General features: G+C 43.1%; 1 protein-coding gene across 5 annotated transcripts in view; it reads right to left on the minus strand.

Annotated features, from left to right (window-relative positions):
* The window catches only part of daam1b (dishevelled associated activator of morphogenesis 1b), a 196,062-nt gene that overhangs the window by 53,481 nt on the left and 116,957 nt on the right, over window positions 1-25,624 (minus strand). For all 5 annotated transcript variants that reach the window (XM_060917728.1, XM_060917727.1, XM_060917729.1 and 2 more), the window contains one exon: window positions 9,981-10,070. In XM_060917728.1, coding sequence (XP_060773711.1) covers window positions 9,981-10,070 — 90 coding nt within the window. The remainder of the gene's footprint in view (window positions 1-9,980; window positions 10,071-25,624) is intronic.

The raw sequence follows: 25,624 nt of genomic DNA on the forward strand, positions 1-25,624 counted from the left end.
TCAGATGGGTTAAATGCAGAGGAGGAATTTCAATGTGTGCTTAAAGGAAATACGCAGAGCCATGGCCCCACTTTTGGTTTATAAATGCCTTGAGACCTCAAGAATGGCACAGGAATAGTTTTAAGCGTTAACAATAAATCTAATATAGTAATTTTTACGATTAAAGTGATGTATATAGGTAGCGGTCTGAGTGAATGACCTTGACGTCCGTAACGTCACAGCAGGAAGTCTATCAGTCTCATCACCATTTCCGCTATACTAACACACAGAGCTGACTGCAACTCCGATCCTCCATTTTGAGCTAATTTATTGCCATGCCATGTAGATGTGTTACTGGCGGGTGCAGCAACACGACAGAAGGTGGATTTATGTTGCATTCATGGCCCAAGAATGTTCAAACTGCAAAGATCTGGACACGTTTTGCAAGAAGTTCATGGGCACATATGAAGTGGTCTCTCCTCTGCACATTTTACTGAAGACTCATACGAGACCTCTGATCTGTTGGAGCATTGGCTATAAGCCTGTATTGAAAGAGGTTGCATATTTATAATATGGCTTTGGTCTATAGCTGTAAAAGGCCTCGGCCTTAAAACCGGTTACCGCTGTGACGTCATGCACTCAGGGCTGGCTGGCTGGCTCAGTGGGGCAGCTCAAATGCCAACTTTGCGGTCGATTTTAACTCTCAAAAATATATTTTTTTTTATTCCCATTTATGCAGCATACAAGAGTCAAGGATGGAGATACTATCCACTCAGAAATTCATTTAAAAATAAAGGTTCTGCATATCTCCTTTAAGTCTGTACTTGAGTGCACGTGTGATAAAGGCTGCTTCTTCTTCTAAGGCCATTACTGACACAACATGTGTGGAACTAGAAGCTACATGAGCAAAGCGGTAACGAGGCAGCTAGCTGTCTCATTAGTAACTGTACTATATGTCTGGGCTAAAATGTCCTGAATGGTTCAACTCAACCTGACAAACCCTCCGAGATTTCGTTCTTGTCTGATGTATGGAAAAAAAAAAACTTGCTTCTTGACTGACAGCAACACTTTTTAATCTTTAGGGATGTCCACACACAAGGAGGAGTGCAACACAATGCTCTGTATCTGTTTAGTGCTCCAAATAAGAACCCTTTATTCGTCACATGCACACTTCAAGCACAGTGAAATTCATCCTCTGCATTTAATCCATCTGAAGCAGTGAACACATGCACACACTCAGAGCAGTGGGGACAAAGTACAAATTGTAAATAAAAACGGAATGCAATAATTTACAAATCTCAAAAACTGATTTTGTATTCACAATAGAACATAGACAACATATCAAATGTCGAAAGTGAGACATTTTGAAATTTCATGCCAAATATTGGCTCATTTGAAATTTCATGATAGCAACGCATCTCAAAAAAGTTGGGACAGGGGCAATAAGAGGCTGGAAAAGTTAAAGGTACAAAAAAAGGAACAGCTGGAGGACCAAATTGCAACTCATTAGGTCAATTGGCAATAGGTCATTAACATGACTGGGTATAAAAAGAGCATCTTGGAGTGGCAGCGGCTCTCAGAAGTAAAGATGGGAAGAGGATCACCAATCCCCCTAATTCTGTGCCGACAAATAGTGGAGCAATATCAGAAAGGAGTTCGACAGTGTAAAATTGCAAAGAGTTTGAACATATCATCATCTACAGTGCATAATATCATCAAAAGATTCAGAGAATCTGGAAGAATCTCTGTGCGTAAGGGTCAAGGCCGGAAAACCATACTGGGTGCCCGTGATCTTCGGGCCCTTAGACGGCACTGCATCACATACAGGCATGCTTCTGTATTGGAAATCACAAAATGGGCTCAGGAATATTTCCAGAGAACATTATCTGTGAACACAATTCACCGTGCCATCCGCCGTTGCCAGCTAAAACTCTATAGTTCAAAGAAGAAGCCGTATCTAAACATGATCCATGAGCACAGATGTCTTCTCTGGGCCAAGGCTCATTTAAAATGGATTGTGGCAAAGTGGAAAACTGTTCTGTGGTCAGACGAATCAAAACTTGAAGTTCTTTATGGAAATCAGGGACGCCGTGTCATTCGGACTAAAGAGGAGAAGGACGACCCAAGTTGTTATCAGTGCTCAGTTCAGAAGCCTGCATCTCTGATGGTATGGGGTTGCATTAGTGCGTGTGGCATGGGCAGCTTACACATCCGGAAAGACACCATCAATGCTGAAAGGTATATCCAGGTTCTAGAGCAACATATGCTCCCATCCAGGCGACGTCTCTTTCAGGGAAGACCTTGCATTTTCCAACATGACAATGCCAAACCACATACTGCATCAATTACAGCATCATGGCTGTGTAGAAGAAGGGTCCGGGTACTGAACTGGCCAGCCTGCAGTCCAGATCTTTCACCCATAGAAAACATTTGGCGCATCATAAAACGGAAGACATGACAAAAAAGACCTAAGACAGTTGAGCAACTAGAATCCTACATTAGACAAGAATGGGTTAACATTCCTATCCCTAAACTTGAGCAACTTGTCTCCTCAGTCCCCAGACGTTTACAGACTGTTGTAAAGAGAAAAGGGGATGTCTCACAGTGGTAAACATGGCCTTGTCCCAACTTTTTTGAGATGTGTTGTTGTCATGAAATTTAAAATCACCTAATTTTTCTCTTTAAATGATACATTTTCTCAGTTTAAACATTTGATATGTCATCTATGTTCTATTCTGAATAAAATATGGAATTTTGAAACTTCCACATCACTGCATTCCATTTTTATTCACAATTTGTACTTTGTCCCAACTTTTTTGGAATCGGGGTTGTAATTAGCTGTGAACCCTACCACTATGCCCCAAGCAACAGGGCTGCTGGAAAACAAAGTAATGCTTCATTAATATGATATATAAGAAGAAATTAATTTGAGCATATTCTATTATTTTTATTTAATAAATGAGAAATAAAAAAAAAAAAAATCATGTGCAACATGCACATTATTATTATTATTATTATTATTATTATTATTATCATTATTATTATTTTTAATTAATCAAAAACTTAGAAGACCTCAACAGACATGCTTATCTGTGCACAGCATGTGGTCTGCATGGGCTTTTTAGAGCAGTGGCTCCTGCTAGGAAGTGACAAAGGACTTTTTTTTTTAAAGAAACGTTAAACAGAAATCATATGCCCAAGCGCCACACAAAGCGAGCACCGCTATAACGTGGCACAGAGTTAAGCCGCCCCCATGAGACCACTCAGAACGATGGCACCAAAAAGGGGCGAGTTAAAGTAGCAGAGCCAAGCAAACTGACAAAAGCAGATAAGCTGCTGTGTTCAATCCACAACCAGCAGACAAGCATCTTACATCGGAATTCAAAGCCGAGAGACAGACCGGGGGATTGGTTGTAGAGCTCTGCCACTACCATCAACCAGAAGATAAGTCTGACAAACAAACAAGGGGTGGATAAGCTTCCTATTCGTATCTGTTTAGAACATCATCTGTTCATTCTGAATCATTTGCATTCCGTTTTTTTTTTAACGTGTAAATGTCCATTTTGGGAAACACTGAGTTAAATACAAACACTTATTGCCATTGTACAAATACAACAAGATTAAGTGACTCATGTTTTGCTCAAAGTTTGACATGAGTCACTTATTAATGTTTGCACTCATACCCATTCAAATTTTATTCTCAGAGTATTACTAAGATGCAAAGGAAAGCCTACACCACTGGAATCACATAGTGGAAAGAAAGGTCAATTCTGTCATGACTTCCTGCACTGTGCTGTATTCAGGTTTGGGGCCAATGCAAACACTCAACCCATTCATCCTGCTCCAGTACCAGAGTTGGCACAAACCGGCTGTCGTTAGCTCTGTGGCACTTTCAGGAGAATGGCCCCAAGCCTCTCTAAATACGCCTGCTTCTGAATGAACCAGGCTTAATGATGTGGGAGAGAAGAAGTGGAGGGCAACTGAAGGAGTAAATAAGGAAAGAGAAGGGTTTTTTTTTCTTCCTCTCGGTTGAGTTCCCAACTTGGCAGCCCTGGCATGTATCTGCACCCTCTTTGAGAAACAAAGGCTGCACCTGCAGAGAGATCTTCCTGTTTGTCTTGGACTAGGAAATGTTTCCTGTATGCCCCCTCGTCCACCCCCACCGCTCCCAAACTGAGGCCATGTTGAGTCTTTGCTCTTTTGGCCTGGACACTCTGTTGAGTCAGCAGTATTGACACGACACTGCCAAGACCTGTCTCCCAACAACGTCCACTTCTACTCTAAAAATTCATCTATCCGTATAATCCAAGCTCGGGGGGGGGGGGGGGGGGGGGGGATTATGCTGAACTAACAATGCACTAAATTAATTTACATGGAAAGCAGAACTGGCTGACTTGTGCCCATGTTTAGATTTGTCTTGCAGTGCGGTCCAAATAAAACCAGAGAAAAAGAAAAAAAAAAAACGGATTATTTGGATGAGGGTAAAAACACTGGTTACCCTATTTTAAGTACAATCTATCACTACGTTCAGACTGCAACCTGAAACGACCCATATCCGATTTGTTGTGAAATCCGATTTTTTTGTTAGGCCGTTCACATTACCAATTATATGAGACTTGTATGCGATCTCCAATATGAACGGAAAACGACCCAAAAGTGTCCCACATGCGCAAATTGACACGTAATAAGCACATCTACGTAATACGTAAACAAAAAAAAAGCGCACTCTTCAAGTTTGCAAGTAAAGCATGGAGATGAGGCGAGACCTGGCGATGTGGTTTTTGTGGCGGCGGCGGAACTCACACAATAATCTGATTAATGTGGGCAGCAGACTAATGAGACCGAAGGTGTCAAATTACTGGAAATTTCCTGAACAATCTTATAATCTTGTAATACAGGATGGTTTAATTTATAAATCAGTTATAGAAACTGTTTTATTTAATCAGGCTAACAGATCAACATCCAGGTCCCTACCAAATCCACCATTAGCTTGATCAATTCTATAAAAGTCTGTTTAAATTCTGAAAACTGTACAAATGTTGTTGTTTTCCACCAAAGAGGCGGGATTAGCCAACGCAGAATAGTGACGTTTGTCTCTTGTTGATGACGTGTAGGTCGCATGAATGCAACCTGTCCGGTCAGACTGCAGTCGCATGTGAAAATAACGGATGTGCATTGGAATTAGGACCACATATCCAAGCGGCCTGGGTCGCATGTGAAAAAAAATCGGATCTGTGTCGTTCAGATTGTCAATAACAAATCGGATACAGGTCGCATATGGGCAAAAAAAAAAAATCGGATATGGGTCGTTTCAGGGTGCAGTCTGAACGTAGTCCAAGTACCTTTTTTAGTCCCAAAGACCCAGAGCAATAAGTAATTAGGTCTGTAATTGGGACACAGCATGTGTAACTTGGTGAAGTAAATACCACACTATGAAATGTATCAAGCAGGACTTAAACATCTACACGTTTCACGAACAGCAAATTAACCATTCTATCTGTTGTGACTACAACACCTGGAAAAAATAAAAATAAAAATCACTAGCAACTCAGTGAAGATAACAATGATTCACCTCCCTGCTGGGAACGAGAAGGAGAAATCTCGTGAACAAATCAGAAGCTGACAAAGAATGAGCAAGCTCTTCTTTTGTTCACACATGGTTTTCCCCCCCTCACACTCACTGCATTCCTTCAAAGATCACAGAAAGGTTAGTAATACCTGGTTCTTCTTATTTGGGCCGCAGGGCCGCGAGACGGGGCTTTTGAAGCTAAAACACCAAGATTATTTAGAAGCCAACCTGGTGCCAGCTACTTTTAGTCTCCAATATGAAGCATGACGTACGATGATTACTTATAAAATCATTTCACATTTGGGCATAAGGGACAGAGAAAACTCAATCCTACCATCATGCTCTCATTTCAATTTGAGCACAGAGTGATTTTTCTCCAAACATTGATCCAGTTGGACAAGCTAAAGATGGATTTCTAGTGAAGCTGCCTGCTGAAACTGATGTTAATCTGTCAATGGTTGATAATCTTCCCTTGAGACAGAGGAACAACAACAAAACTGCACTTGTCGCCTACTTCCAAAGGTCACGTCAAGTTTGATTAAGAAAATTAAATGCAGGAGTTTCACTAACTCGTGGTACGGTATATGCCTAGAAGTTACCTTAAAGGTAGACTGCCTTTCGGATTTTTCAAGTGTAGGTCATAAAAAGAATTTTCCCCGACACCCAATTATTTTGGGGCTCCTGAATTCGAATCACAGACTTCCAATTTTATTAGTTCTTTTTTTAATAGAACAATTAATGAATTTAAGGCCACATGGCCCTAAATTCTCTGCTATTTTTGCCTGCTTCACCATGACCCAATTCAAGCTACGTCATGCATCAAGTGGTGGGCTTTCTCCGTTCGCGCAAGGCATTGTGGGATATAAATTTGAAACCGGAGAGAACAATGCGGACATGAGTGTGTAAATGAAACGTAAAAAGACCGACTAAAGTAACGGAAAGTGAGAAAAGACGTTATGTTGCAAAGGAAAGGACACGCAGGACCAAGTTAATAAATATCGGCGGTCAGAGAACACCTCGGTGTGATCACCTGTTCGTTTAGCGATGGAATGATGGAACTGTCAAGGCCTCTGCATGCTCTTGCGACAAGGCTTTCGCAGATAGCTTTTCGCAGACAGTTGTAATTTATCGTTGAGCGGGGAGTAATAGGAGTGCGCGATGTTATTCACCGCCACAACGCAAGGGGGCGCGAAGTCGCGAAATTGCTAGGAGTAGTTGGTGGGTGTGGTTAGTGGAGTGTTTATCCTCCGGTTACTTATAATGACTAGAACTGGAGTCGTATAGATGTACGTACTTCCTCACTTCCTCGATCAACCGCTCGTCGTGCTGCTCCATCTTCACTCGTGTTTTTAAAAATGGCGGTCATGAAAACAAAACAAACCGGGAAAGTAGGGAAGCGGAAGTGCATGTACAGCGGATGTAGAGTGGACCAATCAGAGCCCTCGTCTGCGACGCTGTCTGCGAGGCTTCTGCGGTGGTCACAATTTTTGGGAGGTGCGCGCAGAGCGTCTGCGAAGGTGGGGGGGGCTACGCAGACACTGTCTGCGACGCTATCTGCGAGGACTGGGTTGTCAGCATAAATTGGCCTTTAGTGCATGGTCAAGGTAAACCTGTAGATGGCAGTAATGCAACACTGGATGCCGGCTGCCGTAAAACCCAAAAGAAGAAGAAGAACCTGCGCATGCGCACACGGACTTCCTCTGTCTGCTTGACTGCGTGAAGCGAGCAATGTCATGCACATTATTTGCTAGGGAATCCCTTCAAATTAAATAACTTCCCAGCCACAGAATGGCCTGATATTTTTTGAGATATTACAGAAATAAACATGCATCACAATGACCACATTTCAGAGGGAACTAAATTTCACTGATTTTGTGAAATCGAAAGGCCGTCTAGCTTTAACGCCTGAAAAATGTATTTTATCATTACAACACACTGAACTTTTCCACTTGTCCAGGTTGCTAGGTGATGAGAAAAGGGCATGTCTTCTTCTAGATGCCGCATTTATTGAGAAACCTATGAAAATTCACTGTGAAGTTCAGGATGCAATGTGAACAGCACAGCAAATGCAACAGGAAAGGAGGGCTGGGCTTTCACATGTTAACTGTGTGTGAAAAGTGGCAAAGTCTGACCAAAATTCCATGTTCCCACTATCTAGGGATCATGGGGTCACTCTGGAAGTCTCAAAACAGCACTCAGAAAAGCTACACTCTACAAAACGTGCTCTCCCATGGTCACTTTTTAATTGGATAATAAATTAGCATTCAGAATGGATACAAGAGGACCTCTTGAGGGTCTTTCTGTGCTTTCCCTTTTCAGAAAACAGGCTTAATGTATACAAAGGCTGACTAAACACACATTTAGATGGAGCTTTATCATCATGCAGGCCTTGGATGAGAAGTGGCCACTTTTGACCAATTAATCACGGAGCACCGAAAGTGTTTTTTTACACAGGTAGTGGGAACAAGTTGCAGCCAATTTCCTTTGTGTTTTCACGCTATCAGTGGCATACCGGAGGTTAGACAGGTAAACACAAAGTGTGCATGTGCAAATCAGCGATTAGAAGCTTGTTTTTAACTTGCTTTATTGTCCTCTTGTTGCTTGTTTCTGTTTAAACACTCAGTGATTCGGCAGTAAATCCAACTTTCACTTCCAGAAAACTGACTCACAACGAGTGACGTGTCGTTCATGGAACGAATCGACTCTTAGATGAATTTTAAATTGAAAAAGCAAACAATGATCTGCATTTCTCCTCAACTGGATGAGGGTAAGAACTTCGTAATCCAGTTATCACTGTGATCGGCTTGGGAATCGCTCGACTCCATTGTTTAAAGGTGGAGAAGTTTGACAAGGAAAAGCACTCGAGAAGAACTGACCACTGAATTTGCCGCAAAGAAGTCTTGTCCGAATGATAAATGACCTGGATGAATGCTACCTTGCATGTGTAAGCCCTCCTACTCACCCTGATGGTGTTTTGACAGTAAGCGGGAACAAGTTGCACCTGGAACAAGTTGCACCCACTGGTGTCAAACTGTTCCGGAACAAATTGTGTTTACAGTGGTGCTTGAAAGTTTGTGAACCCTTTATAATTTTCTATATTTCTGCATAAATATGACCTAAAACATCATCAGATTTTCACACAAGTCCTAAAAGTAGATAAAGAGAACCCAGTTAAACAAATGAGACAAAAATATTATACTTGGTCATTTATTTATTGAGGAAAATGATCCAATATGATACATCTGTGAGTGGCAAAAGTATGTGAACCTTTGCTTTCAGTATCTGGTGTGACCCCCTTGTGCAGCAATAAACTGCATGAGTTCATGAGTCCACCATTAGAACACTACTGAACAACAAATGGTGTGCATGGCAGGGTTGCAAGGAGAAAGCCACTGCTCTCCAAAAAGAACATTGCTGCTTGTCTACAGTTTGCTAAAGATCATGTGGACAAGCCAGAAGGCTATTGGAAAAATGTTTTCTGGACGGATGAGACCAAAATAGAACTTTTTGGTTGAAATGAGAAGCGTTATGTTTGGAGAAAGGAAAACACTGCATTCCAGCATAAGAACCTTATCCCATCTGTGAAACATGGTGGTGGCAGTGTCATGGTTCGGGCCTGTTTTGCTGCATCTGGACCAGGACGGCTTGCCATCATTGATGGAACAATGAATTCTGAATTATACCAGCGAATTCTAAAGGAAAATGTCAGGACATCCGTCCATGAACTGAATCTCAAGAGAAGGTGGGTCATGCAGCAAGACAACGACCCTAAGCACACAAGTCGTTCTACCAAAGAATGGTTAAAGAAGAATAAAGTGAATGTTTTGGAATGGCCAAGTCAAAGTCCTGACCTTAATCCAATTGAAATGTTGTGGAAGGACCTGAAGCGAGCAGTTCATGTGAGGAAACCCACCAACATCCCAGAGTTGAAGCTGTTCTGTACGGAGGAACGGGCTAAAATTCCTCCAAGCCGGTGTGCAGGACTGATCAACAGTTACCGGAAACGTTTAGTTGCAGGTTCACATACTTTTGTATGTAATATTGGATCATTTTCCTCAATAAATAAATGACCAAGTATAATATTTTTGTCTCATTTGTTTAACTGGGTTCTCTTTATCTACTTTTAGGACTTGTGTGAAAATCTGATGATGCTTTAGGTCATATTTATGCAGAAATATAGAAAATTCTAAAGGGTTCACAAACTTTCAAGCACCACTGTAGATGGACAGTTGCACCAGGGCAACCCGTTCCAGCGCAAGTGGCAGTATAAAAGCAGCTTAAGATCAACATGAATTTCTCAGAAAATGGATCAATGTATTAAAAAGATTAAACCAAGAGTATACATGTTTACATAAAACAGTTGAATTCTAGTGCTTTGATTCTTTTCATTCATCTACCACACAGACACACAGCTGAACTTAGCCGTTCTTACCTTCTTCTTGCTGCAGTAAATTTGCCATTTCTTTTCTGCAGGCAATGCAAACATGGCCTCTCTGTGCTTCTCTGTGAGGTCCAGCTCATCCTGGAATAAGAGAAAGTGCCAGTGTTTACATACATCAATAAGGGTCATTCATTCTTTCCAACTTACAAACAAAACTCATCAGATAAAAGTCGAATGTCTTCATAACTGACAGAGCGGCGCGGTGGTGTAGTGGTTCACACTGCCGCCTCACAGCAAGAAGGTTCTGGGTTCAAGCCCAGTGGCCGACAGGGGCCTTTCCATATGGCGTTTGCATGTCTGCGTGGGTTTCCTCCAGGTGCTCCGGTTTCCCCCACAGTTCAAAGACATGTGGTTAGGTTAACATGAGGCAGCCTTGGGCTGAAGTGCCCGAGAATGGCGGTGTGCACGGACGCAGTGGCTTTGCTCTCCTATGACGAACTTAATTTCGTTGTGCAGTGACAATAAAGGCATTCCATTCTATAAATAAATGGTTGATAAACTGATTTTAAATTGCATACATGCATGTGAAGAGTCTCGACACCATCTCACCAGTCCTGTTTACTCCGATTATACATTACATAACCAGGCCTGGCAACCTTTATGTATTTCTGTATAGGGGTTCTGCAGTCTAAAAATCAGCATATTACTTAATGTGCCAACCATTTTTTTTAATCCAAAATGAAATGAGAAATGAGCCAATTGATGTACTGAGATAAACGGAGAACAGGAAAAAATGTCAGCGATGTGCATATTTTACAAATGACTTGTAAAATCATGACATCATGGGACCTTCACGCTGAGCACAGGGGCCCCACAAGGGTGTGTGCTCAGCCCGCTGCTCTTCACCCTACTGACCCATGACTGTGTACCAACCAACAGCACCAACCACATCAAGTTTGAGGACGACACGACTGTGGTGGGCCTAATCACTAACAACGATGAAGCCAACTACAGAAATGAGGTGAGCCAACTGGTCCAGTGGAGCAGAGACAACAATCTCTTCCTGAACTTGGGGAAGACCAAAGAGATTGTCGTCAACTTCCGAAGAGGTCACTCACAGCATCCCCCTCTGACCATCGACGGTGCTGCAGTGGTGAGGGTGAGCAGCATCAAATTCCTGGGGTTGCACATCGCTGAGGACCTCTCCTGGTCCAACAACACCGCATCGCTGGCCAAGAAGGCTCAAACTCGCCTCTACTTCCTCCGCAAACTGAGGAGTGCACGAGTCCCACCCCCCATCATGTGCTCATTCTACAGGGGCACTATTGAGAGTGTCCTCACTCGCTGCATCACCGCGTGGTATGGAGGCTGCATCGCCTCCTGCCGGAAGACTGCAATGCATAGTGAACACGGCCAGCAAGATCATTGGTACCCCTCAGCCCTCCCTTACGGACATCTACCACTCCCGTCTCACCCGCAGAGCCATCAGCATCGCTGGTGACACCTCCCACCCTTCACACTCACTCTTCAGCCTCCTGCCCTCAGGGAAAAGGTACCGGAGCCTCCGGTCCCGCTCAACAAGACTGCTGAACAGCTTCATCCACCAGGCTGTCAGGATGCTGAACTTTGTCCACTACCTACCCCCTGTCCCTGGCCTGTAACACATTCACACAAGAGCTCGCTCTCATCCGTTTGCACATCACACAACAATCATTTGCATTACTGTTGTACCTGCTGCTATTAGTCATTTGCACTACTGTTCATATACAACTCATAAGCTGCTCTCTCCGTTACGGTTATTGTACTGTATTTGCACTACTGATATTTCGTATGGGCGACACGGTGGTGTAGTGGTTAGCGCTGTTGCCTCACAGCAAGAAGGTTCGGGTTCGAGCCCCGTGGCCGGCGAGGGCCTTTCTGTGCGGAGTTTGCATGTTCTCCCCGTGTCCACGTGGGTTTCCTCCGGGTGCTCCGGTTTCCCCCACAGTCCAAAGACATGCAGGTTAGGTTAACTGGTGACTCTAAATTGACCGTAGGTGTGAATGTGAGTGTGAATGGTTGTCTGTGTGTCAGCCCTGTGATGACCTGGCGACTTGTCCAGGGTGTACCCCGCCTCTCGCCCGTAGTCAGCTGGGATAGGCTCCAGCTTGCCTGCGGCCCTGTAGAACAGGATAAAGCAGCTAGAGATAATGAGATGAGATATTTCGTACATTCATTGATTTACGAGTGTATTTTTACCTATATTATATATATTTTTATTTGATTTTACAAATAAGGCATTTCGATTCATATTTTATATATATATATATATATATATATATATATATATATATATATATATTTTTTTTTTTTTTTTTTTAAATGTACTGTTAAGGTTTTTTTTCCTTTAAAAATTTACCAGCCAGCTGCATTTTTGTGATTACTGCTGGCAGCAAGCAGTTTCCTTCAGCACAGCGAACATAACAACATGCAATATTTTACACCATTGCTCTGACTGTAATGAAAACAAAAACGAAAGGCAGTCTGATTAAATACGTGCTTAGCAACGCATGAACCACACTTGCCACCAAGACCTAAAGTCTCCATATGAATTTCTGTGAAACTGAATCGAATCCAGTTACCTTTTGAACACCTGCCCTTCACGACAGCATGTCTATATCCATGAGCACTTTAAATACAGACTATTAGACTCTAAAGGCCTTGCATGGCAATTCTAACAAACATACACACACTACGCTGTAATGCTTTTGACAATAAAGGCCCCCGAATAAACTTCTTCACTAGCAATTTCCTTTCATTCAACCCTGGAAATAGCACACCCACACTGTTGTGGTTGGCCCTCGATAATGGGTGTGACTGGGAGAAAACCCATGTGTCCACAACCATAGATGCTTGGGAACCCTGCATCTGAATTCCACAATGTACACACACAAACGCATTAGTTCCACTCGTATCATAATGACAGTTGGAGTAAAACCATGTGCTTACATGCGTTGCAGCACTTCCCAGCATTCTATCATTCCCTCCAGAGGCTTAGGGATAACACCCCCACCCGCCTTCATATGCCATTCCACGCTCCTAAAATCGCAACAACATGCCTCTCTCGTGTTTATCACACTCCAAGATCCAACGGAGCAGCTACAAGAAGTTTCCTATGTGACACTCGGAGATGAACAGGTCACAAACCTGTGCAGTTATCAAATCAAGATCTGTACTGTTTGGATTACTTCATCTGCACGCTTTAGCAGTGTGACTCCGCTTCACGAGAATAAGTGTAATAAGAGAATAAGTTTGGATTTAAATCATGTCGTCATGCATTTCTTATCAAGTACATCCACTTCACCTTCACAAAACCTTCCACCAAAACAGATCGTCTGGGTTTTATCATTCCATCATGCTCAACTGGAGACTGCAGGTTACGCTCAGACATGTTGCACCACCAAATCAGGTCTCCCGTTTTTGGGAAGGAGAAACCCATTTTAAACCAGGTCAGCCCTTTTCTGGGACAGAAGCATCAGCAAGTGATTCTAAAGTGGAGCAGCATAAAAATAATCAAAAACACTAAGTGTGTTAACATGGACCCAAATAACATCGTCATTATCTGATTAAAGCTGTTACCAGATTAGGAGTACCACCTCATGCTATGCAAGCTAAATCTTGGTTTGAAATACAAATTGTTTAAATTCAAACACCACATTCTTTTTCTTCAGTGAGATCATTCGCGGGTTATAAATCAGTTGTCGAGATTGTGCATACATAAGAGTTTTTTGTCATCAGATTTAAGATGGGATCAGTAATCTAATATACCATGCACTGAGAAGCTCCGGTTGAAATTATGGATTCTTTGAGGTGACTGGCATCGTACTATTTTCTGAGGAGTGCACTACTACGCCAGTCACTAAATTACAGTGCTTCTCAGTGCATGGTATATTTGATTTTTATTCTATCCACATTCACTGGATATGAGCAATCGCATGCTCTGATTGGCTACTCTGCTACTAGGATATCAGCTCATATACCATGAGTAGAGAAAAACACAATGGCAAAGCGCGTCAAGTCAGATATACCACTTTGTTATCAAGTACTTAAAAGAAACAGAAATGGCTAAAAAAAAAAAAAAATGCATATAGTTTTGTTCCCCCCAATATCACCTGTTCCACACTCCAGCCCAGTCGGTGGCAGTAATGCACCTTTAAGTTGGTTTGCCAACTGCCAACAAAAACCCTAAAGAAGAAGAAGAAAATAGTGGAGCGTGTTGCTGAACCAACCGAGGATGAAATAAAAACTCTACTTGAAACCCCCTCCCCCAAAAAAATTGGAATAAAGGTATTTGGTGGTAAGAACATGTATCTTTTTTTATTTTTCAAGAATTATTATAGCATTTTTCACAAATTGCTACTGTCATTTCGCCGGTTTGTTTACATTCTAAGTGGAAATGATTTTGTCGGACATTTTGTATAAAAGTTTTTAGTTATCGAATTTTCAAAAAATAAAAATGCTCGGGCTCTCAAAATCCAGTGAATATGGATAGAATAAAACCGTTATTCCACTCATTCTCGTCGTACGTGGCTTATAGCCAACTCGGTGCTACACGCCTTGTCGGCTATCAGCTCATATACGACTCAATTTCATGGAATAACTTAAATATCCCTCGTCAAAAAATTCTAAACTAAGTGTTAACTACAACGAATTAGAAATAAATCTGAAAGAAAAAAAAGAGAGAGGTCGAACTCACAGACGTTTTTCCTGAGTTGGCTGTTTTGCTTGAAATTGTGACATCAGTTCATGGTATATCCGGGATATACCATGACTGACTCGCACCATATCCTTTTTTTTTTTGACGTCATGAGATACATTATGGAACAGTTATGGAACAGCCTTCCAAGTAGTGTTCAGGTGTTTATGAGGTAAAGGAGTAGATCTGGAGGGTCCTCAGACAGAGTGTTTTGGTAAACTGGGATGTATGGATGCTGTCAGTCCCCACTCGCTTGCTCACTCGAGTTTGTTGACGGTGTAGTGGCTGGCTGCTTTATGTCCCGGGGCTCCCTCATGCCTGTGTTACCTTCTGGCTCTCCCTTTTTAGTTATGCTGTCATAGTTAGTTGCCGGAGTCCCTGCTTGTACTCAGCGCGATATGTATACTGTTCCTACTTATTCAGGTGACATTGGGCATACCTAACAACCTGTGTTTTCTCCCCCCCAAATCTGTTCCTCTGAGTTACATGTCGGTCCTGGGATCGAGATGCTGACCTCTTCTGCTCCTCGGACCTGCCTGGTCCATCCTGGTGCCCTGTGTCTGGTTGGAGTCTCATCGCATCGCTCCTGTGAAAGGCGGCCCCATGTGGACAGTTGGGGGTCGCACCTGGAGGACGCTCTGGACTCTTGCAGTGGTGTTTTTGTGGCTGGGGACTGCAGTTGACTTGCTGACTTTGGGGCTGCGGTTGTCGTGAACGGTTTTGCACTCGGGTTTCCGTCGGTGGGGGGTTTATAACATCAACGAAGCTGACTTTGTTAGGACTGTTAATGTTATAGTCATGTTGTCTGTTGTTGCCCGGATGGGGATGGGTTCCCTTTTGAGTCTGGTTCCTCTCGAGGTTTCTTCCTCGTGTCGTCTGAGGGAGTTTTTCCTTGCCACCGTCGTGCTCGTTGGAGATAAAATTAGCTCATATTTTAAGTCGTTCAATTCTGTAAAGCTGCTTTGCGACAATGTTTATTGTTAAACGCGCTATACAAATAAACTTGACTTGACATTACTGAATCAATGGTTGAACCATTTTACGGTATGTCACGTGAGCCATCCTTGGCCAATCCCTGCACGGGAATTTTTTGATAAGGGATATAATGACTAATATTTGGCAATGTTTTCATTGTATTTCAGCAACCATCAATAAAACATGACCTCAGGGAAAAAAAACAAAACAAAACTATGTACTCTTTGACTGAGAAAAAACAAATGATGTGGACCAAGAGCACCCAACCATTCGTATCAAGACGCTGTCTCCACTTGCCCATCAGTCATTTATGCGCATCAGTTATACACTAGGATTCAGGCATTTTTACCCAAGCATAAGGGTATGGCTTTTGCAAGAACACAATCTGGATTTCGAGGGTTATTTTGAGCCAGATAGCCTACAGCAAAATCAGTGGACCTTAAAATGCATACAGTCACACTGGGTGAATATTCTTATTCTTCTGCAGTTATCAGATTATTTTGTACACAAACACACTTCGAGAACATTACTCTCATGTATGAATGTAGGGGCCCAGTTTTCTGCTTTTACTTCCCATCATGGTATACCAGTAGCTACCACCAAATAATATTCAGTTCAGATGAAAATGCCATGTGATATCCCTTTAAATGTACCATTATCACACCAATACCAAAATCCCTTTGGGAAAATTTTTGCATGCCTTCCCATACAGTCACTTGCTTTAGTAATTTTATCAGCAACTACAGAGCCGTGGTAACGTTTTCCTGTCTGGTGGCTCCTGGTGACAATAAAGCCTCTTCTAATCGGCAGGGATAGAGGAGAAAGGAAGAGTGGTTTCATCTCTTTTCCTGCCTCATCATTCCTCTTCCTGTGAATCTCCTCGTCGGAAATGAGATGCACATTCAGCAGAGTTCTATCCTCAACACGCACACAAACTCCAATTACATAGCAAACATTAATCCATGGGGCCATAACATTGATCTGTAGGGTTTTTCCTTGCCATCCTCGCTAAAAGGATAGCGAGTTCCTAAATGGTGAACACAACACTGTAGTGTTATTTTCTATGTACAAACAAGAACAGTATCAATGCACTGGTGAAATCAAAGCTTTGCTTTTCTTTACAATAGATACGTGGTGATAGAAGTATTTGCATATGCAGTACCGGTCAAAAGTTTGGACACACCTTTGAATTCAATGGTCTTTCTTTCTTTTTATTAAATACAAGACACTCCATGTCTTAAAAAGTAATGATGGATGTCGTTTCTCTTTATTTAGTTGAGCGGTTCTTGACATCACATGGATTACTGCAGTTGTGGAAAAGGGCTATTTACTGTATTTTTATTATTTATTTGATCTCAAACATATCAAGAAGGCAAGAAATTGCGCTAATCAACTTTTGACGAGGCACCTGTTAATTGAAAAGCGTTCCAGGTGACCACCTCATGAAGCTGGTTAAGATGATGCCCAGGTCCGCCGACGGGGGGGACAAACGGGTATGTTGTCCCGGGCCCAGGAATGGGGGGGGGGCCCAGAACTGGGCTCTCATGAAGTTGCGATTATTTTATTTCATTTCAAAATGTGTTGATTTGGGGGAGAAATGTGCTATATTTGCATTCAATAAATGATTTCTAGATCTTTTGCCTTTATTGTCTTTGAAAAAGGCGTCAAGAACCCCCTACCACCCCTAATGCAAAAATGGTTTGGTCTGACTCTTTGATTGAGGGGAAAAAAACGACATCGTTCGATCATAGCGCTTCGACAATCAGCGTGCGTGCCATTTGCCAACATGCACAAGTCAGGAGCACAGAAAAGAGAAAAAGAGAGGAAGAAACCAAGAGACTCAGGGGCTCACTGCATAAATATTTTAAAAAAGATTCGGATGATGCAGCAGGTACTAGCAAAGGCAGTGGGGCAGCTGAGCCAGGTAAGACCAGTGTTGGGCACGTTACTTTCAAAAAGTAATTAATTATAGTTACTTTTCCCAAAAAGTAAATGAGTTAGTAACGGAGTTACTTTGTCATAAAAGTAACTAATTACCAGGGAAAGTAATTATTCCGTTACATTTTGTTCCCCCTCAAAAAAAATCAAATTCAATTAGTGTAATCATAATAAAAGTGAATGTTAAATGTGTTTAATGACTGAAATGGACACTTAACAGAACCAATTAGTAATGTTATCTACACTATATTAATATTTTTGTGGGACAATGTGAGATAAGACATCTATCAAATGTACTAATATATTTTTGTAGTTATTAAAATTATGTTACTAATTACTGGCCACTGACGAGGACAAACGCTTTGTTCCTCGACATAATGTGCATTGCACGTAAACACTCTTGCCTTTTATTTCAAGTAATGAAAAGTAATGGCTGTATTTCCAATGTGAAAGCGCAGTGCTGGGCTGACCGCTCGCCATCGCTGGGTCTTCCGATTGAAAGAGCGCGCAGTAGTGCAGTAGGCGTGGCCTACCTACGTATGTTGTCCAAATCTACTCTGATTGGCTTACTGTGCCGTTGTCTCGTGTCTCCCCGCCCCACACGAAAGCAGAGTAAAGAAAGGCTGAACGAGCAGCGTGCCAGATGAGAACAGCTTTAATAAAGTAACGCATATTATTTTATTGTAAGTAACGGGAACGGCGTTATAACGATGTAAAAAGTAATTAGTTAGATTACTCGTTACTAAAAAAAGTAACGCCGTTAGTAACGCCGTTTATTTCTAACGCTGTTATTCCCATCACTGGGTAAGACACAGCCAACTTTTTCCAGCCCCGTAAAGTAACCCCAACCAAGGCACGCGCGGCACGCAATTCATGTTACAAACGAGGGGAGAGCAAGTCACACTGAACACCATATCAAACGCACAGGGCATTGAATCATTTCATAACCACAACGGCTTAATAACATTGTGTTTCATATATCTGATTGAAGCTAAGAATATTCACATTAGCCCGCAATCATATCCCGCCGTTTCTCGAGCGGTGTGTTCTTCTCTGCTTTTCACACTGGACAGTACGCACGCACGCACGCACAACAAAAGTCCGGCGCATTGCATTTCGCACCTGAATAGTTGCAGACTAAGGAAATGTTAAAATGTTAAAACTGTAAAAATGTTGAAATGCTAAAATGAAATGGTTGTTGACCGGTTGAATGGTTTTTGAATACCTGTCATTTAAAGGTTGGAGTGAGTAGAGACTGGGGTAAGAGAGGTGGGTGTGTGTGTGGGTTGGCCCGGGGGGGCCCATTCAGAGCATTTTGTCCCAGGCCCAGCCAAAGCTTTCAGCGGCCCTGATGATGCCAATTGCTGGGTTTCACGTGACGTCACATCCACCTCATTAGTTATTCAAAACTTTAGCTGGTGGTCTACCAAAGCTCAGTTGACAAAGCGTTTGTACGGAGAAGGTGCATTGCTTGCATTAAAAATGCCTTACGCTTGTGTTGTTTTAGGTTGTTCAAATCAATCAAACCATGAAACTGAGAAAAGTTTCTTCAGGGTTCACCGTGAACTAATAAAAAAGGGTGAACGACCACAGGGTTTCACAAAAAGACGTCGAGAAAGGTGGCTTTTGAACCTCTCACTGAAATCGAAGGAAGTCGAGTCAAAGCATTTCTGAGTTTGTAGTGATCACTTCGTGAAAGGTTTGTATTTCCCTCTCAGCTCTGTCCTTAGTGTTTTTCCAAGTACTTTGCTTGCTATGGCTACGTTTACATTACGTCGAATCAGCGGATCATCAGATTAACGTTCTTAAAACGATTCGCGTTTACACTAAAACCGTTAGCCGTGCACACAGCAACACCAATACGCGGATACGCTCGGCTCCGCAGGCATCCTGCGCTCCAAATCACTCCGCCCTGAACAGCGAGTGCCCTCTGGAGGGTGTGCACTCCGGCCCTGCGCAGCTCACAGAGCGCGCGAGTGAAGTGAACAAGCCACGATTCGGGACTGAGCCGCTGTGTGTGAGATCCCAGCGCATATCACTTATTACTTGCAAGTGGAAGGATGGCAAGCCTAAAGACAATCATAACTACACAATGGGCAGTATTTGCATCAGTATTTGCAGTATTTTCATACTTTTATACTCTTTAATGAAAGGTGATACAAGGCAGAAGTCTGCGCCGTTTTTCAGCAGTCGCGTCACATGACCAACGCCAGCGAATCAGGAAGGTGGATGTCACAGTGACGTTGTCCAATGAGACGCCAGCTAGAGCTCAGCACAGCGTATTCGCGTATTCTCAATGTTTACACAGCACCGGAGCTGATACGATCTAGATTGAATACGTGGACGCTGGCGGATTCCCGTTTCCCCGCTTTTTCAGGGGGGTTAATGTAAACGGACAGTGCATCCGCGAAGAAAACGAGACAGATACGGTCTAGTGTAAACGTAGCCCAAGTGTCGCTATTTTACGGTACTTGTTTTAGTCACGAAGCGCTAAAGTCCCCAGCTGTTTCTTTGTTTACTCCTCACAAAGTCCATATGCATGAAGGTCGTGACAAAATTCTTCCCCAGCCATACAGTTACAATGCGCCGTGATCACTTCTCCGTCTTGTTTAACTAAGATCCAGGTCTTTAAAGGGGTTTCTGATGATCTTTGTGAATGATTTACCTGAGAGATAAGAGCCAACACAAGTGAGAATCAAGCGAACTGTTGTTTGTTTACACTTCAACTTGCAGCGCTTCATTGTAAAGGCGCAAAGAAAAGCTTAAAAAAAAAAATACTTACACAGCCAAAAACAATCCAGGATTCATTCGGCAGTGACTTGATACCGAGGTCCTTTACCCAGCCACATACAGTACAAAAAAGTTGTAAGCCTCCGTACTCTTCCACGCTTTCATCCGTTTTGCGGTATAGAAGGACGTCTGCAACACCAGATAGTTCGAGATGTCGGAGAACTTGACTGAAGGGTAGTTTGAGATTGTATGACACATCCTTCTTTCCCAGACTGTAGGGGTCGATTCCATTGCACATAGCAATCTTCTGAATATATCTAAAGCGAGCAGTGGCTTATAGATTACGAGCGTACTCTGATAACTTATCGCTAGCTGTTTGTGCTACGGCAGCCGTTTAGACCACCAGCTATTTCACTTCCGGTAAAACTGCTAAGAAAAGTCGCGTGACTGAAACCCAGCAATAGTGTGCAAAGCGTCAAGATAAACGGTGGCTGCTTTGAAGAATCTAAAATGTCAAACATTTTGTTCAACACTTTTTTTTGTTCACCACATAATTCCATATATTATTTCATAGTTTTGACAGCTTCAGTATTGTTCTACAATGTAGTAAATAGTCAAAATACAGAAAGGGGTGTACAAACTTTTGACTGGTACTGTATGTGGAGAAAGGAAGCAAGCGGTTCGAGTTTTCGGAGAAACTTTACTCAAAGACCATGTAACTTTACTGTATTAGAGTAGGGTTTTGCATTTATACTGACCGACACACACCGTATCTTGTCCATGCTCTCTCACAAAATGTTAAGTCTGTCTTCATTACGTCATCCTCATCCTAAAATGGGAAAAGGCTTATAATGGGGGTAACTCTTTCCTGCTTGAACGGTCTCATGAAACATAACCCTCTTGTAGAGATTACAAAAACTATGGCTACATTTGCAAAGAAGCAAATCCACATAAGGGAAAGGCTCCACAAACCGCTGATGAACAGATCCAGGGCAGAATTTAAAATGACATGGTGACTCAACTCCACTGTAGACACAGTTAAGGGAGACAGTTAAGAGCCCCCACCCCCGCGACCCAACCTGCACCCCAAACGACCCATCCACAGCCAAAAAAGCCCAGCATTATCTCCATGTGCTGCACAGCCTGACTCCAGCCAGTCTCATTCTCACTCCATTCACTAGAGAACACCATGAGCAGCTGTATCATTGCTAAGGATTACATCAGTGACTACGTTTACATGCACATCCAAATCGAGCTGCTGTCGGTAATCGAGCTGAAGGTCCCAGCAGGGTGCCAGAGAAATCCAATCCTACATGCACACAATGAAATCGGGCTATTGTATGAGGTGCATTGTGTACCCGAGCCACAGGTGGCGCAACACGCCCCATCGTGTTGGTACACTTCCGGTTGTCGTCATGAAGAAGAGCTATTCAAGAGTGTAAACAAAGTTATCAGTTCCGTGTTCTCCATTGCGCGTTTTTCTCCCGTCCATGAATTTTAATATATTCAACTCCTTAAGCTGAATGAGCATGAACTCTGTCTCCTCATTGCTCCAGAAGTGCACGTTTCTGCTTGCCTGTGGCAGTGGGGGCGTGGTCAAGCGCCGGTCTGTGACAGGAGGGCGGAGCCAGGGAAGGTGAGTGGCAGAATCACTACACCTGACGGTAATTAACCTGTGTTTGTGTGTCTTCCCAGTAACCGCGCCCTATTTAAGGAGGCAGAGGGGAGAGCTCATCCCGGGACTAGAACAGCGCGCGCGTGTTTTTTTCTCTCAAGAATAAAAGTAGGCTGTTAAACTGAAAAGTCTGACAATAAAAAGCCTATTAGTACCAGAAGCTTTGTCCTGCCGTCCTCTGTGCTCCACCCACACTTCAGAGAGCTCTACATCGCCATTTTCTCTTCTTCGTTTGTTCCTCCTGACCTCTTCTGCTGCTCGCTACTACTGTTGTCATGCCGACCGAGGCTGTTGTGTTTCCCGCTTGTGGTCTCGTCACTCGTCGCTTCCGGAAGTAGCTCGACAACTAGCTCGATAGGGTATACATGCACAAAGTAGCTCGGCAGAAATCGCATAAACTAGGTCGTGTAGCTCGATTCCGAGAAATCAAGTTCGGTTCAATTTCAGCCGAATTAAGGTGTATACATGGCATTTTGAACTTCGATTTCAGTCGAGCAACGGCAGAAATTCGATTCTCTCTATGTGCATGTAAACGTAGTGAGTGTCAGTCTCTTCAACACCCTGCTGACAAACATCCATCTAACGCTGTGTTCACATGTATACCAGTACGATAGTGGTATAACTGTATCCTGGGTGAGATTTGCTGGGGGGGATGGTGGGGATCACCCCCCCTCTGGTTTTTATCTCTGCTGAAAAAAAATCCTCGGGGACAACCCCGCCAATAAAACAAACAAACCAAAAAAAAAAATGTTGACATGACAGGCATGTTGTGAGACAGTTTTCTATGGTCTACATTGCACTCACTTTCAAAATGACCCGAAGTGGCAGCTTTGATGTTCACAAACGTCCCCAGCAAATAGATACATTGTAGATAATCAGAGTGTGAACGTGGATTTAGCGCCATGAATCACATCCTGACTGATGAGCGCAACAGAATTAATGTATCCACACTGACAGCCTTCTTTTCCTCGCTGTCAATGGGCCAGACGTGCGTTCCTTCCCTGCTGAGAAATTCGCAGAAATGTGGGTTAAAGGAAGGCCAAACGCGGCGGATAGCGCACCGACGGGAAAGCAGAAAAGGCCACATGAACTGCGCCATCAGAGCAAACTGTTCATTTAGTATTCATGTATTTTAGTGATTTTTGAGTCACTGTCCATTTAATCCGGAGGAAGAGAAACATCACAGCAACGCGACAAGCAATGCGAACTTTGTTGTGTGTTAGTGTTCGTGTATTTAGTCAGAGAGATAGGAAGATGTGTTCGTTTTCATTTAGTGTTATTCATTTGATATCATCGGATGTTATTGAGCTGTTAGCCTATTGTTACCTTAATTTTGTGATGTTTCATGATTTAAAAAAAAAAAAAAAAAAAAAACATCCCCCCTTCTGGTTTTTTGACAAATCGCGCCCTGACTGTATCGATACAAAGTATAGCGGTACAGTTTAGCGCATCTGTCCACACTAGCGAGAAATGTTTGCGGTTTTCTTTCACGGTAGTTGAAATGCGCGTGCGCGAAATGTTTCCATGGTTACCGAATAACTTCCTTCCGAGAATATGGCGGATGAAACAACGCGTGTGCGCTTTTTGTTGTCAATGTACAGTCTGTATTTCTGGTGGTCATTTATTCAGTCGGCGGCACGGTGGTGTAGTGGTTAGCGCTGTCGCCTCACAGCAAGAAGGTCCTGGGTTCGAGCCCCGGGGCCGGCGAGGGCCTTTCTGTGTGGAGTTTGCATGTTCTCCCCGTGTCCGCGTGGGTTTCCTCCGGGTGCTCCGGTTTCCCCCACAGTCCAAAGACATGCAGGTTAGGTTAACCGGTGACTCTAAATTGAGCGTAGGTGTGAATGTGAGTGTGAATGGTTGTCTGTGTCTATGTGTCAGCCCTGTGATGACCTGGCGACTTGTCCAGGGTGTACCCCGCCTTTCGCCCGTAGTCAGCTGGGATAGGCTCCAGCTTGCCTGCGACCCTGTAGAAGGATAAAGCGGCTAGAGATAATGAGATGAGATGAGATTTATTCAGTCGAATCGTATAAAACGTGCGAGGCAGTTGAGAAAGAAACAAAGAAAACGAATCTCCCTTTCTCCCCCCTCACTTTCTCCCTCTTTCCTTCTCTTCCCCTCCCTTTCTCCCTCTTCCTCCTTTCTTCCTCCCTCCCCCTCTCCCCCCTTTCTTTGCTCCATGTAGCTCCACGGTCGTTTTGAGCCATTTTGACGTTTTATTTACAGCTGGAAAGCACGGGCGTATTGCATTGCATGAATAACCCGGAAGACGTAGGAATGGTTCATTGCGCTTGCACATTATATTTGTATCGATACAGAACCGCTTCATCTGTCCACACTACAGCGAAGCGCTACAGTACCGATACTGTACCAGTATGAAACCCATACATTTGTGGGTTTCGTACCGATACAGTTATACCGCTACAGTACCGGTATAGTTGCTAGTGTGGACAGGTGTTGCGGTACGAAAGTAGTATCGTATCGGTACAAAATCCCTAGTGTGGACAGGGTATAAAAGTGAGTATAACTAAATAATACTCGACTGGAAAAAAGACTCACCGTCCGACCATTTAATAAGAACGCTTGTACCCCTGCTCGTTCATGCAATTATCCAATCAGCCAGTCATGTGGCTGCAGCACAATCCATGAAATCAAGCAGATACCGGTCAAGAGCTTCAGTTAATATTCACATTAAGACATGAGAATGGAGAAAATGTGATCTCAGGGACTTTGACCATGGCATGGCTGTTAGTGCTAGATGGGCTAGGTTGATTATTATTTCAGAAACTCCTGGAATTTTTTTTTTTTTTTAATTTTCACACTTAGATTTTATGCATTTGGAAAAATGTCCAACGAACTTTAACTACCACTACAGTCTCAGATTCCTGTTCATGGCTTTAAAGTGCTAGTCTTACCAAAAAAAATATATACATATCATAAATCCCAAGTTTTTTGTGTGATATGCTCAAATAGATTGTAATAAATTTCACCGATAAATAAAAAAATTGGTTCAAGAAAAAAAAAAAAAATTGCATCTGAATTCTCATCTCATCTCATTATCTCTAGCCGCTTTACCCTGTTCTACAGGGTCGCAGGCAAGCTGGAGCCTATCCCAGCTGACTATGGGCGAAAGGCGGGGTACACCCTGGACAAGTCGCCAGGTCATCACAGGGCTGACACATAGGCCAAGTTTACATTAGACCGTATCTGTCTCGTTTTCTTCGCGGATGCACTGTCCGTTTACATTAAAACGCCGGGAAACGGGAATCCGCCAGGGTCCACGTATTCAATCTAGATCGTGTCTGGTCTGGTGCTGTGTAAACACTGAGAATACGCGGATACGCTGTGCTGAGCTCTAGCTGGCGTCGTCATTGGACAACGTCACTGTGACATCCACCTTCCTGATTCGCTGGCGTTGGTCATGTGACGCGACTGCTGAAAAACGGCGCGGACTTCCGCCTTGTATCACCTTTCATTAAAGAGTATAAAAGTATGAAAATACTGCAAATACTGATGCAAATACTGCCCATTGTGTAGTTATGATTGTCTTTAGGCTTGCCATCCTTCCACTTGCAAGTGGTAAGTGATATGCACTGAGATCACACACACAGCGGCTCAGTCCCGAATCACTGCTTGTGCGCTTCA

This window comes from Neoarius graeffei, chromosome 3 (genome assembly GCF_027579695.1).
Source record: "Neoarius graeffei isolate fNeoGra1 chromosome 3, fNeoGra1.pri, whole genome shotgun sequence".
In the NCBI taxonomy this organism is placed as follows: Eukaryota; Metazoa; Chordata; class Actinopteri; order Siluriformes; family Ariidae; genus Neoarius; species Neoarius graeffei.